This window comes from Oncorhynchus nerka, linkage group LG11 (assembly GCF_034236695.1).
Source record: "Oncorhynchus nerka isolate Pitt River linkage group LG11, Oner_Uvic_2.0, whole genome shotgun sequence".
Lineage (NCBI taxonomy): Eukaryota > Metazoa > Chordata > Actinopteri > Salmoniformes > Salmonidae > Oncorhynchus > Oncorhynchus nerka.
The window spans coordinates 69,931,452-69,945,216 of NC_088406.1; the positions used below are offsets into that span (position 1 = coordinate 69,931,452).

Here is a 13,765-nt window from a genome sequence, read left to right on the forward strand (position 1 = left end):
GTCTCTGCTCTCTGACTGTGTGACTGTGACATGGTCTCCGTCTGTCTGTCTGTCTGTCTGACTGTCTGACTATGACGTGGTCTCCGTCTGTCTGTCGGTCTGTCTCTGCTCTCTGACTGTCTGACTGTGACTTTGTCTCCGTCTGTCTGTCTGTCTCTGCTCTCTGACTGTGTGACTGTGACGTGGTCTCCGTCTGTCTGTCGGTCTGTCTCTGCTGTCTGACTGTGACTTTGTCTCCGTCTGTCTGTGTGTCAGTCTGTCTCTGCTCTCTGACTGTGTGACTGTGACTTTGTCTCTGTCTCTCGGTCTGTCTCTGCTCTCTGACTGTGACTTTGTCTCCGTCTGTCTGTCTGTCTGTCTGTCTGTCTCTGCTCTCTGACTGTGTGACTGTGACTTTGTCTCTGTCTCTCGGTCTGTCTCTGCTCTCTGACTGTGACTTTGTCTCCGTCTGTCTGTCTGTCTCTGCTCTCTGTCTGTCTGTCTGTCTGTCTGTCTCTGCTCTCTGACTGTGTGACTGTGACATGGTCTCCGTCTGTCTGTCTGTCTGTCTGTCTGTCTGTCTGTCTGTCTGTCTGTCTGTCTGTCTGTCTGTCTCTGTCTGTCTCTGCTCTCTGACTGTGTGACTGTGACATGGTCTCCGTCTGTCTGTCTGTCTGTCTGTCTCTGCTCTCTGACTGTGTGACTGTGACATGGTCTCCGTCTGTCTGTCTGTCTGTCTGTCTATGACGTGGTCTCCGTCTGTCTGTCTGTCTGTCTATGACGTGGTCTCCGTCTGTCTGTCGGTCTGTCTGTCTGTCTGTCTCTGCTCTCTGACTGTGTGACTGTGACATGGTCTCCGTCTGTCTGTCTGTCTGACTGTCTGACTATGACGTGGTCTCAGTCTCTCTCTCGGTCTGTCTCTGCTCTCTGACTGTCTGACTGTGACTTTGTCTCCGTCTGTCTGTGTGTCTGTCTGTCTGTCTGTCTCTGTCTGTCTGTCTGTCTGTCTGACTATGACGTGGTCTCCGTCTGTCTGTCGGTCTGTCTGTCTGTCTGTCTGTCTGTCTCTGCTCTCTGACTGTGTGACTGTGACATGGTCTCCGTCTGTCTGTCTGTCTGTCTGACTGTCTGACTATGACGTGGTCTCCGTCTGTCTGTCGGTCTGTCTCTGCTCTCTGACTGTCTGACTGTGACTTTGTCTCCGTCTGTCTGTCTGTCTCTGCTCTCTGACTGTGTGACTGTGACGTGGTCTCCGTCTGTCTGTCGGTCTGTCTCTGCTCTCTGACTGTCTGACTGTGACTTTGTCTCCGTCTGTCTGTGTGTCAGTCTGTCTCTACTCTCTGACTGTGTGACTGTGACTTTGTATCTGTCTCTTGGTCTGTCTCTGCTCTCTGACTGTGACTTTGTCTCCGTCTGTCTGTCTGTCTCTGCTCTCTGACTGTGTGACTGTGACTTTGTCTCTGTCTCTCGGTCTGTCTCTGCTCTCTGACTGTGACTTTGTCTCCGTCTGTCTGTCTGTCTGTCTGTCTCTGCTCTCTGACTGTGTGACTGTGACTTTGTCTCCGTCTGTCTGTCTGTCTCTGCTCTCTGTCTGTCTGTCTGTCTGTCTGTCTCTGCTCTCTGACTGTGACTTTGTCTCCGTCTGTCTGTCTGTCTCTGCTCTCTGACTGTGTGACTGTGACTTTGTCTCCGTCTGTCTGTCTGTCTCTGCTCTCTGACTGTGTGACTGTGACTTTGTCTCCGCCTGTCGGTCTGTCTCTGCTCTCTGACTGTGTGTCTGTGACTTTGTCTCCGTCTGTCTGTCTGTCTCTGCTCTCTGACTGTGTGACTGTGACTTTGTCTCCGTCTGTCTGTCTGTCTCTGCTCTCTGACTGTGTGACTGTGACTTTGTCTCCGTCTGTCTGTCTGTCTCTGCTCTCTGACTGTGTGTCTGTGACTTTGTCTCCGCCTGTCGGTCTGTCTCTGCTCTCTGACTGTGTGTCTGTGACTTTGTCTCCGTCTGTCTGTCTGTCTCTGCTCTCTGACTGTGTGACTGTGACTTTGTCTCCGTCTGTCAGTCTGTCTCTGCTCTCTGACTGTGTAACTGTGACTTTGTCTCCGTCTGTCTGCCTGTCTCTGCTCTCTGACTGTGTAACTGTGACTTTGTCTCCGTCTGTCTGTCTGTCTGTCAGTCTGTCTCTGCTCTCTGACTGTGTGACTGTGACTTTGTCTCCGTCTGTCTGTCTGTCGGTCTGTCTCTGCTCTCTGACTGTGTGACTGTGACTTTGTCTCCGTCTGTCTGTCTGTCTCTGCTCTCTGACTGTGTAACTGTGACTTTGTCTCCGTCTGTCTGTCGGTCTGTCTGTCTCTGCTCTCTGACTGTGTGACTGTGACTTTGTCTCTGTCTCTCGGTCTGTCTCTGCTCTCTGACTGTGACTTTGTCTCTGTCTGTCTGTCTGTCTGTCTGTCTGTCTGTCTGTCTGTCTGTCTGTCTGTCTGTCTGTCTGTCTGTCTCTGCTCTCTGACTGTGACTTTGTCTCCGTCTGTCTGTCTGTCTCTGCTCTCTGACTGTGTGACTGTGACTTTGTCTCCGTCTGTCTGTCTGTCTCTGCTCTCTGACTGTGTGACTGTGACTTTGTCTCCGCCTGTCGGTCTGTCTCTGCTCTCTGACTGTGTGTCTGTGACTTTGTCTCCGTCTGTCTGTCTGTCTCTGCTCTCTGACTGTGTGACTGTGACTTTGTCTCCGTCTGTCTGTCTGTCTCTGCTCTCTGACTGTGTGACTGTGACTTTGTCTCCGTCTGTCAGTCTGTCTCTGCTCTCTGACTGTGTAACTGTGACTTTGTCTCTGTCTGTCTGCCTATCTCTGCTCTCTGACTGTGTAACTGTGACTTTGTCTCCGTCTGTCTGTCTGTCTGTCAGTCTGTCTCTGCTCTCTGACTGTGTGACTGTGACTTTGTCTCCGTCTGTCTGTCTGTCGGTCTGTCTCTGCTCTCTGACTGTGTGACTGTGACTTTGTCTCCGTCTGTCAGTCTGTCTCTGCTCTCTGACTGTGTAACTGTGACTTTGTCTCCGTCTGTCGGTCTGTCTCTGCTCTCTGACTGTGTGACTGTGACTTTGTCTCTCTGGTGTTGTAGGTGTCCTATGTGAAGGCCATCGACATCTGGATGGCGGTGTGTCTGCTCTTCGTATTCTCCGCTCTGCTCGAGTACGCCGCCGTCAACTTTGTCTCCAGGCAACACAAGGAACTCTTAAGACTCCGCCCGCGGAGAACGAAGAAGAAGGTAACATTTACAGACCAATCTAGAACACGTTCTTCGAATCAGAGCGTGAACAAACAGCTCCGTGCAACAATGACTGCATATTGCCGTTATGGTGTGGTTCCTTAAGGAGCTCTGAGGCTGAAGTAAGTGGTCACAAAGCACTATTGAATAACTCATATCTCAATGCTTTAGCCACTAACAAATAATGAAACAAGCAATTCTATAGGTCACAGATATATCTTTCTCAGACATGCACTGAGTATAACCAAACATTAGAAACCTAACAAATAATGAAACAAGCAATTCTATCCTTCACAGATATATCCTTCTCAGACATACAGTACATGTACACTGAGTATATCAGGCATTAGGGACACCTTCCCCTTTTGCCCTCAGAACAGCCTCAATTCGCCGGGACTTTACAAGGTGCCAAAAGCGTTCCACAGGGATGCTGGCCCATGTTGACTCCAATGCTTCCCACAGTTGTGTCAAGTTGGCTGGATGTCCTTTGGGTGGTGGACCATTCTTGATACGCATGGGAAACTGTCGAGTGTGAAAAACCCAGTAGGGTTGCATTTCTTGACACAAACCATTGCACCAGGCACCTACTACCATACCCTGTTCAAAGTCACTTAAATATTTTGCATTACCCATCTTTTGCCTTGGCACACATACACAATACAATCCATGTCTCAGTTGTCTCAAGGCTTAAACATCCTTCTTTAACCTGTCTCCTCCCCTTCATCTACACTGATTGAAGTGGATTTAACAAGTGACATCAATAAGGGGTCATAGCTTTCACCTGGATTCACCTGGTCAGTCTATATCATGGAACGAGCAGGTATTCTTAATATTCTGTCCACTTAGTGTATATGTTGAGGGTTTATACCATAAATTGTATTATATTGGATTGCTAATGTGAAGAGCTTGGAGCACTGTAGCAAACCACAACTAGTTGTGTCAATGAAATGAATGAAACAAGCAGTGTAACATGAAATGTTGTCTGAAGACTGTCTGAGGATGTTGAGAAATGTCAAAAGATGAGGTTGACAGAGGAGCTCTGGGAATTAGTTGGCCAAGAATGTGACTTGACGGATGTCGGGGCGGCTTAGTGGCCTTGACTCTGTGGTTAATTGGGTTTCTGGCCTTTTGGACATTTTAAAAGATTAAGACGGAAAAGTCCAATTATACGCTTGTCTGTCACTAAATCGGGCCCTAGCCTGGACTCTGGGCCTGGGTCAAATAAACCATGTCTCTATGGTCAAAAGGCTTGCTTATTTAGGTTATTGAAGCTATTTATCCAGGCAATTCAGTTGCGAGCAAATTCTTACTCATGAAAGTAGACTATAGAAAGTTAGCATAATCTTTGTATTCGGACTAGGCAAAACAACATGGCCTTGTTTGACACAAAGTAAAAGTTGAGGCACAACAAACAGCAAAGCAACTTCCCTAACAGGTGCAACGTTCTACCATCCACCTTTGAGTCAACACTGCTCCCCTGTGGCCATATACTGTTACTACACCAACCTGTGGTACACCAAGGATAAAACTTCCAATGTTTACTTCGACATGTTTACTACAAAGCTTCCTGAAGGACAGAACGGGTCAGTGTCTGAACATTTGGCTGATGTCTGTGTTTCTTCCTATCCCTCATCCATTAATATCAAATGGAGACATACAAAAAAGACTGCCTCTCTCTGTACCAGGGGAAGAGTCCATTTTCTTTATACTGTGTGGATTTTACCAAGGGAATACTCAGGCCAATCAAATCAAAGAGATGGAGGGAAATCAGGATAGAACACGATGAGATAAAGATGAATGAACACTGCTGGTAACCAAGAGGAGGAAGTGGATAGGGGTCATTGTCAATTCAAACATGCAGGGCTCAGCCTTTCTCTAACTAACTTGAGGTAACGAACTTGTCTAGAAGTCAAATACCAACACACACACAAAAATTATGTTATGTTCAATTTCACCTCGCCCAGTTTCTTAAAGCAAGGCACAACTTTAGTTTTGATTCACCTTCTTGTTTGCTGTTCTTGTCTATTTTCATGTGTTTCTGGCATATCCACAGGGTTTCAGGCATATCCACAGGGTTTCAGTCATATCCACAGGGTTTCAGGCATATTCACAGGGTTTCAGGCATATCCACAGGGTTTCAGTCATATCCATAGGGTTTCAGGCATATCCACGGTGTTCAGGCATATCCACAGGGTTTCAGTCATATCCACAGGGTTTCAGACATATCCACGGTGTTCAGGCATATCCACGGCGTTTCAGTCATATCCACAGGGTTTCAGTCATATCCACAGGGTTTCAGACATATCCACAGGGTTTCAGACATATCCACAGGGTTTCAGACATATCCACAGGGTTTCAGGCCTATCCACAGGGTTTCAAGCATATCTACAGGGTTTCAGGCATATCCACGGCATTTCAGGCCTATCCACAGGGTTTCAGGCCTATCCACAGGGTTTCAAGCATATCTGCAGGGTTTCAGGCATATCTACAGGGTTTCAGGCATATTCACAGCGTGTCAGGTATATCCTTGGCGTTTCAGGCATACCCTCGGCGTTTCAGGCATATTCACAGCGTGTCAGGTATATCCTTGGCGTTTCAGGCATATCTTCGGCGTTTCAGGCATATTCACAGCGTGTCAGGTATATCCTTGGCGTTTCAGGCCTATCCACGGCATTTCAGGCATATCCACAGGGTTTCAGGCATATCCACAGGGTTTCAGGTATATCCACAGGGTTTCAGGCCTATCCACGGCATTTCAGGCATATCCACAGAGTTTCAGGCATATCCACAGGGTTTCAGGTACATCCACAGGGTTTCAGGCATATCCACAGTGAATTCCTCTATATTGCATGATTCTCATCACCATTTTAGTACTTTGCCTGAAATGCCATTTTAGTGCTTTGTTTGTTTGTTTATGTTTTCCATTTGCATGCTTCTCCTGTGATGAAAGAATGGTGATGAGGATCACTCCATTGATCCCAATGAGCTGGATGAGTCATTGAGACGCTTTAATGGTTTGAGAAACAACGATACGCCCATATATGGATCTATGGGCCACATCTACAATTCCTCTTGACAGGGTAAAGAACATTAGGACCCAGCTATAAGAACCCCACACTCCATCTGGTCATACGTTTGTGTGTTTGTGTTTCTTGTAGTTGTGTGCTGTTCCTCTGCTGTTTGTCGTTGTCGGTGTTCTCTCCATGTTCATATTGATTTTCACACCTAAGTATGAGAGCTATACAAAGACAGCATAGAAACAGACCTTTTTTTTTTTACAGTATTTTGTCAAAGAGAATGTGTTGTAAAAATGTGTGGCAATTAAATCTTCCCTGGAATCAGATGACCTTGTGGATCCCATTTGTATATCTCTGCATCCAGTATGAAGGAAGTTGGAGGTGGTTTTGCGAGTCAATGCTAACTACTGACTGGGACGCCTATGGTAAACGCTAGCTTGCTAAACGTTGCCATAGAAGTCTAGTCATTGTGTTAGCGCCAGTTAGCAACTTCCTTCAAACTGCATGAAGAGGTGTAAAAATGGTCTCCAGTTCATCTGACTGAGTTCATTGCCGATTTCCCGAAGTATCCCTTTTAGCATAATGTGACTCACAATGCTGATGTAGTGACTCATTGACTCTGTGACATTCTTCATTACACTAATGGCATTCCACTATTCTTCATCATGTGTTTAATGTCATAATGGCCTGTTGTCAACTTGTCACACACACACACACTCCCTGTTTTCACTCCCAGTTCCTTGTTCCTTTCAGTTGGTGTTGCTGTTTGTTTCTTTTCATTTCCCTATCCAAATGCATTTCAGCCTGGAAATAAGGAAAATATCCAAACATTTCCTGCTTTCCTATTCTTCCCTCATGTCAACATATCATTTGTTGTTCATTGTGAATTCGCTCATGGAAAAATGATTTGCTCAACTCGTTTTGATCATGTTTTCATTCCATTTAAATCATTTCCATATTGGTCATGTCAAATAAAACTATCACGTGCAGGGCTTTGTTTGTGCATAGGCCAAAGGTAATACCCCTTCATTCATATGATGTCAATTGCTTTTTAAAGAGAATTTCCAGTTCTGAGCTCTTTTTTTTCGACCCTAGTTTTGACATTTGAGGGAAAAGGCCAGGGGGTTGCTTGAGTGGTGACGACTCTAAAGGGTACAGGAATGAGTAGGTTTGAAAGATGTGTCCTAGGATAACACCAGAGGCATTATGGGTTATAAAAAACAATAATAGACTAGAGGTTTTAAGCAAGGTCTCATGACGCACATCACTCCATGTTCATGTTGCACTTTGATAGATTTATTGCGTTAGGGAGAATAGGCATCGACTCAACATGAAGTCAAAGGCTGAAGTTTAGTTGAAGTCAAGTTTATTTGGAGTGTTAGCAGGAGGGAGACTGAAGTGTACTTGGCTGGGAGACTACGAGGTAGTCAGCCTGTCATATTGCTGCTGTTGCTATGGCAAGCGATTCCCCCATGGTTAAGAGAGGAGGGAGAGCAAGATCAATTGAGGGAGAGGGATGACATTTCAGTGTCCCTCTCTGGAGCACCTCAAGGCAGTCCATCGGGGGAGCCGTTCCCGTTCTGGGAGTTTATTCATCCTTGACCTGTGACCCCTATCTAACTAACTCCCGCCTTTCCTGTTCGTAGGACGACAACGTGAGGGAGAGCCGCCTCAGCTTCACCACCACGACCGGCGGTGGCGGCACTGCTGTCAAGGACGGCACCATCCCCAAGGCCACCAACAACGCCGCCACCACCCCGGGCGCCGCGCGGCCACAGCCCGCCCAGCACCCCAAGAAGGACCCGGCCGCCAAGAGCCACGAAGAGATGAGAAAGCTGTTCATCGACCGCGCCAAGAAGATCGATACGGTATCGCGGGCGGGTTTCCCCCTGGCCTTTCTGTTTTTTAACATTTTCTACTGGGTCCTGTACAAGATTCTCCGGGCTGAGGATGTGCACAAGGACTAGTACAGAACACTGCAGTACAGTAGGGTACATTACAGTACAGTACAGTAGGGTTCAGTACAGTAGGTTACATTACAGTACATTACAGTACAGTAGGGTACATTACAGTACAGTACAGTACAGTAGGGTACAGTACAGTACAGTAGGGTACATTACAGTACAGTACAGTAAGGTTCAGTACAGTACAGTACAGTAGGGTTCAGTACAGTACAGTACAGTAGGGTACATTACAGTACAGTAGGGTACATTACAGTACAGTAGGGTACATTACAGTAGGGTTCAGTACAGTACAGTAGGGTACATTACAGTACAGTAGGGTACAGTACAGTAGGGTACATTACAGTACAGTACAGTAGGGTACAGTACAGTACAGTAGGGTACATTACAGTACAGTACAGTAGGGTACATTACAGTACAGTACAGTAGGGTACAGTACAGTAGGGTACATTACAGTACAGTAGGGTACATTACAGTACAGTACAGTAGGGTACATTACCGTACAGTAGGGTACATTACAGTACAGTACAGTAGGGTACAGTACGGTACAGTAGGGTACATTACAGTACAGTAGGGTACATTACAGTACAGTAGGGTACAGTACAGTACAGTAGGGTACAGTACAGTAGGGTACAGTACAGTACTGTAGGGTACATTACAGTACAGTACTGTAGAGTACATTACAGTACAGTACAATGACACAAAGGGGAAGAAGACCCCGGTCCATCCTTACAATGTGGGAACTGTTTGACATTTGGCAGTTCACCAACTACCTGGGGTTCCAAAACAAAGTCCTGCCAAGGTTTTAAAAAAGAGGATTAAGGAGATGACTCGGGAGATGAACTGAGTGTTTACAGAGCAGAGTTATGTCCGTATCGCCCACCAACAACACGAGAGGACAGACACCGTGCTCACTATGCAACGGGAGACCAGTTTGGAGTATCGGACGAGTCCCACTTCACCACCTTACACAATGTGCAGTCAAAACAGGAGCGATGCTTTTATTCACCTCTGCAAACCCTCTGTCACGAACACACACACACACTTGTGTCTTACAGCTTTACTGCCAATGTTCTGTTACAGTACAGTTTCCACACAACACTGGTAAACAAGTGAAAACTTCCAGTACACTCAAGTCCTTTGTAGATTTTCCACCAGATTATAGTGTATCTTTATTATAACCATCAGATGTTTGTTATAATTCTCAGACATAAAAAGCTGCCACTTTGACACATTTCCAACTCACTATTGTGGGTTAAATGTGCCGTCCCTAGTGCTACTCATCACGTACAGAAACGTAATGAACCTCTTTGTGACTTTGTTGAGTGATTCAACTCCCCAGGTCCACGCTCAGCACAAACTCAACTACGGTGTTAACATGTTTTTTTCTCACCTTAAATTCCTTCATTTCCTTATTTCCACAAAATGATGATTCACTATTCACTGTTCCGTTCACTCTGTCAAACAAACCACTGCCGAACCACTCAAGTCAAACAGGGGGCCAAAGATGTGAAAGCATCAACCTTAAATTACCTAGAATCTCAACACAAGCAAACAAAGGATCGACCAAAGAGGTAACCGACTGAGAAAAACTGAATGAACAACATGAAAATAGAATATAAAAAGAGAGATTTGATACCGATGTAGTCGCCATGAGTCCCCACTGTGAATTTGGAAGGCTGAGGATATCATTAAAGTAACTGCCGAGTGTTTTCAGATTTCAATTAAATATGACCTATAATTTCTTACAATAGGAGTGAAATCGTTTTCTAAATGTTTTAATTAAGTATGTTAAAAGAACAGGTTTTCTGTGTTTGAAGGGTGTGGACGTACCCCACCAACAGAATAGTATGGGTACATAAAAGTTTGAACTCAAGTCAACCGTTGATTGGCCAGCTCATCCTCCTCAGGGAGATGACATGTTCTATGAGGAAATGGCAAGGATTTTTAAACGGTCTGTTTGAGATACAAGTTTGAGGTGGAGTTTTTTAAAGTGTTTTTTCTTTCTCTCCAATTTATGCTTTGTTCACAAATACGAGTATAGGACGAGTCAGCAACATTAATTTGAAATGAGTTAACAGAATATGAACTTTTAAAAGGGAGATTTTCACTGGGCAGTTACTTTAACAGTATATAGCCATAATACTATACACAGCCTGAATCAGGCCTTTCACTTCTTAGTTTACAACTTGCCTTTCAATATAATCTTTATTTTATCATTTTTGTCTATCAAATGCTCTCAAATTACTATTGCTCTGGTGTCACTGAGGATATCACTCAGAAACTGTGTTGGTAGCAGTACACAACCCTGGGGAGCACCATCACAATTAAGTTACAACTGATCTAGGTTCAGTATCCAGAGTACCTATATTTGAATAGTTACATGTATGGGATGTAAGACTTTTAAATTAAAGGAATTCACACACTCCATAAGTTGGGGGGTCAAAGTCGATGTATAGAGATGAAGAAAGAATTTAGAATAGATTGTAATTGTTATGATGAAGTCAAATTTTATTTGACTATATTTAAAAAATAATTATAGAAATGAGGGGTTGTTTACTTTGTACGGTATGTTGATATACTGAAATGATTATCAACAACAGAGCTGTATGAACAGACAAATGATCGGAATATCGGACAAATGGGCAATGATTCAGTCGTATCATATTCTTGTGTTTGATCAAACCTGATGACACACAGAGACAGTATGAAACTGCAGTGTAAAGACCTCATTTTAAGATGACTCACAATGGAGAAGACAATCAAATAAACATATTTATGGACACATCTATGAAACGTGCAATATATCAATCTCCTCTCCTTCTTCTAGATGGTTGACGGGTTCTTGTACTCCAAGACAGTTGTGATGTTTTTTGAAAGATATTTAAAAAAAAAAAAAAATTTGGTAAGACATTTCCAGAATTTTACACTATTTAAAAACAACTACTGATTAAATCTAGGAAGAGATACTGTGCCATATACTTTTGGTAAAAACATATCTATACTCCCACATTCCTTCATAAAGTATCAAAGCTTTCATATAGTTCTACAAATTTTAATACCACTTCTACATATTAGTATTTGACACAGCTAAACACAATGTGAAGGATGAATTAATATACGTTTAATGTACATTTCTATTGCAAGTGTATTTAAATACTTTATTTTGTACAAAACAATGACAGTATTATTAAATGTTAGATGCATGAACTGAATTCAATGTCAATAGATTTATTTTTGAACTTGTGTTTGACCTGTGTTTTAGTTGCTGCTGTGATGAGAAGAACGAACACATGTGCTTTTTTCCCCAGTATAATGTACATCTGTAAATACTTTTCATAAATCTAATAAAGGTCCTTTGGAGGGAAAGATAGAGGGGGAAAAAAACATACATTTCTAAATGAAGATTTTGTCATTTGTGTCTTTGTTACTGTATCAATTCAGAGAATCACACAGAGTGGGTATAGAACCTGTGACCCTGCTGTGCCCTGTTGTTCAAATCACATGTTATTGGGCACGCACACCTATTTAGCAGATGTTATTGGGCACGCACACCTATTTAGCAGATGTTATTGGGCACGCACACCTATTTAGCAGATGTTATTGGGCACGCACACCTATTTAGCAGATGTTATTGGGCACGCACACCTATTTAGCAGATGTTATTGGGCACGCACACCTATTTAGCAGATGTTATTGGGCACGCACACCTATTTAGCAGATGTTATTGGGCACGCACACCTATTTAGCAGATGCACTGGGCACGCACCTATTTAGCAGATGTTATTGGGCACGCACACCTATTTAGCACATGTTATTGGGCACGCACACCTATTTAGCAGATGTTATTGGGCACGCACACCTATTTAGCACATGTTATTGGGCACGCACACCTATTTAGCACATGTTATTGTGGGTGTAGCGAAATGCTTGTGTTCCTAGCTCCAACAGTGCAGTAATATCTAACAATACACACAAATCTAAAAAGTAAAATAATTAAATTAATAAATATATGCATCTTAGGACAAGCAAAAAAATATTGACCAAAATACAGTATACTGTATACATATGAAATGAGTGAAGCAGTGTGTAAACATTATTAAAGTGACTAGTGTTCCATTATTAAAGTGGCCAGTGATGCCATGTCTGTGTATATAGGGCAGCAGCCTCTAAGGTGCAGGGTTGAGTAACCCGGGTGGTAGCTGGCTAGTGATGGATATTTAACAGTCTGATGGCATTGAGATAGAAGCTGTATTTCAGTCTTCTGAATGATTGCGTGGTGAACAGGCCAGTGACTCCAGTGGTTGATGTCCTTGTTGAAGTTTCAGGCCTCTTGGCAGAGGCAAATGGTCACATAAAGGGATATCATATACTGCAGGTCTATATCTCAACGTCATAAAATGCATTCCCAATCTAACGTTAAGCTATTGCCTTTCAAAACAGACTGTAGGCCTACCAATAGCGAGCTTTATGACGTCACTGCATTGTTGCCCAATATGAAGAGCATAGCAGCAGATGCCTACCTTCTATTGACCCTGTTGACTCATCAGTAGGAAAGATTTGTTTCTCTTTTGGTCCATTCAACAACAGAGCGATACGATCCTTGTTTCAGCAGGATGTTGTATCTATACCTTATGTCATGCCTTACTGGAATGGATTTATTGATAATATCTGTTGGAAAAAAGTTTGGATGTTGCCACAAACATACCTACTTGTTAACAAAATTAAGGAAGTTTCCTTTAAAATTATTCATAAATACTATCCTGCCAACCACTATATGAAGAAGTTTAAGGAAAACATCAACTCAAATTGCTCCTTTTGTAATGACCACCCAGAAACAGTTGTGCATCTTTTTTGGCATTGTATGCATGTAAGAAAACTGTGGCAAGACATCAGTAGGTTTATAATTGAACACATTTATGAAGATTTTACACTATTGTGGAGAGATGTACTGTTTGGATTCTTTACATACAATAGAAATAAGCGGAATCATTTTTATGTAATTAATTTCATTATTCTTTTGGCCAAATTTCATATACACAAATGTAAATTTACAAACAGAAAACCACATTTTCGTATCCTACAAAAAGAAATTGAACTGTATTTTAAGACGGTTAAATGCTCTACTAACAAAAAAGCTGTTAGAATTGTAAGTATATGCATGTCCCTTAAGGTCCTTGTGTAATTGTAATGTGAAATTGTACCCCCTAGCTCGATTGTCCATTGTTTGTAATCTATGTATGCTTGTGTTCCCTCATGTGCTTTATGTATTGATTTGTTGTTAATAAAAAAAAATAATAATAAAAAAAAATTTTAAAAAAGAAATTAAAAAAAGAGCATAGCAGCAGATATTCCCTCATGCTGTTTGTTGCTAGTCACAGAGATGATATTAAATTGGGCCATATGTCATTCTATGATGCCAGCAGTGAGCTTCTACTGTAGGCCTATCTCATTAGGAGGTCGGTTTGGAATATGAAAAAGGTGAAAGACGAGACGGCGTAATTATCCGCCGTGTGTTTATTTAGCGCTACATACACCACACGCCCCT

The 13,765-nt window shown here is 43.2% G+C and overlaps 1 protein-coding gene across 1 annotated transcript in view; it reads left to right on the forward strand.

Annotated features, from left to right (window-relative positions):
- glra3 (glycine receptor, alpha 3) overlaps window positions 1-8,570 on the forward strand; it is a 69,462-nt gene extending 60,892 nt beyond the window's left edge. Inside the window, exons 8-9 of the mRNA XM_065024107.1 lie at window positions 3,093-3,284; window positions 7,903-8,570. Of these exons, the coding sequence (XP_064880179.1) occupies window positions 3,093-3,284; window positions 7,903-8,223 (513 nt within the window). The 3' untranslated portion in view covers window positions 8,224-8,570. The remainder of the gene's footprint in view (window positions 1-3,092; window positions 3,285-7,902) is intronic.
- The last annotated feature ends 5,195 nt before the right edge of the window (window positions 8,571-13,765 follow it).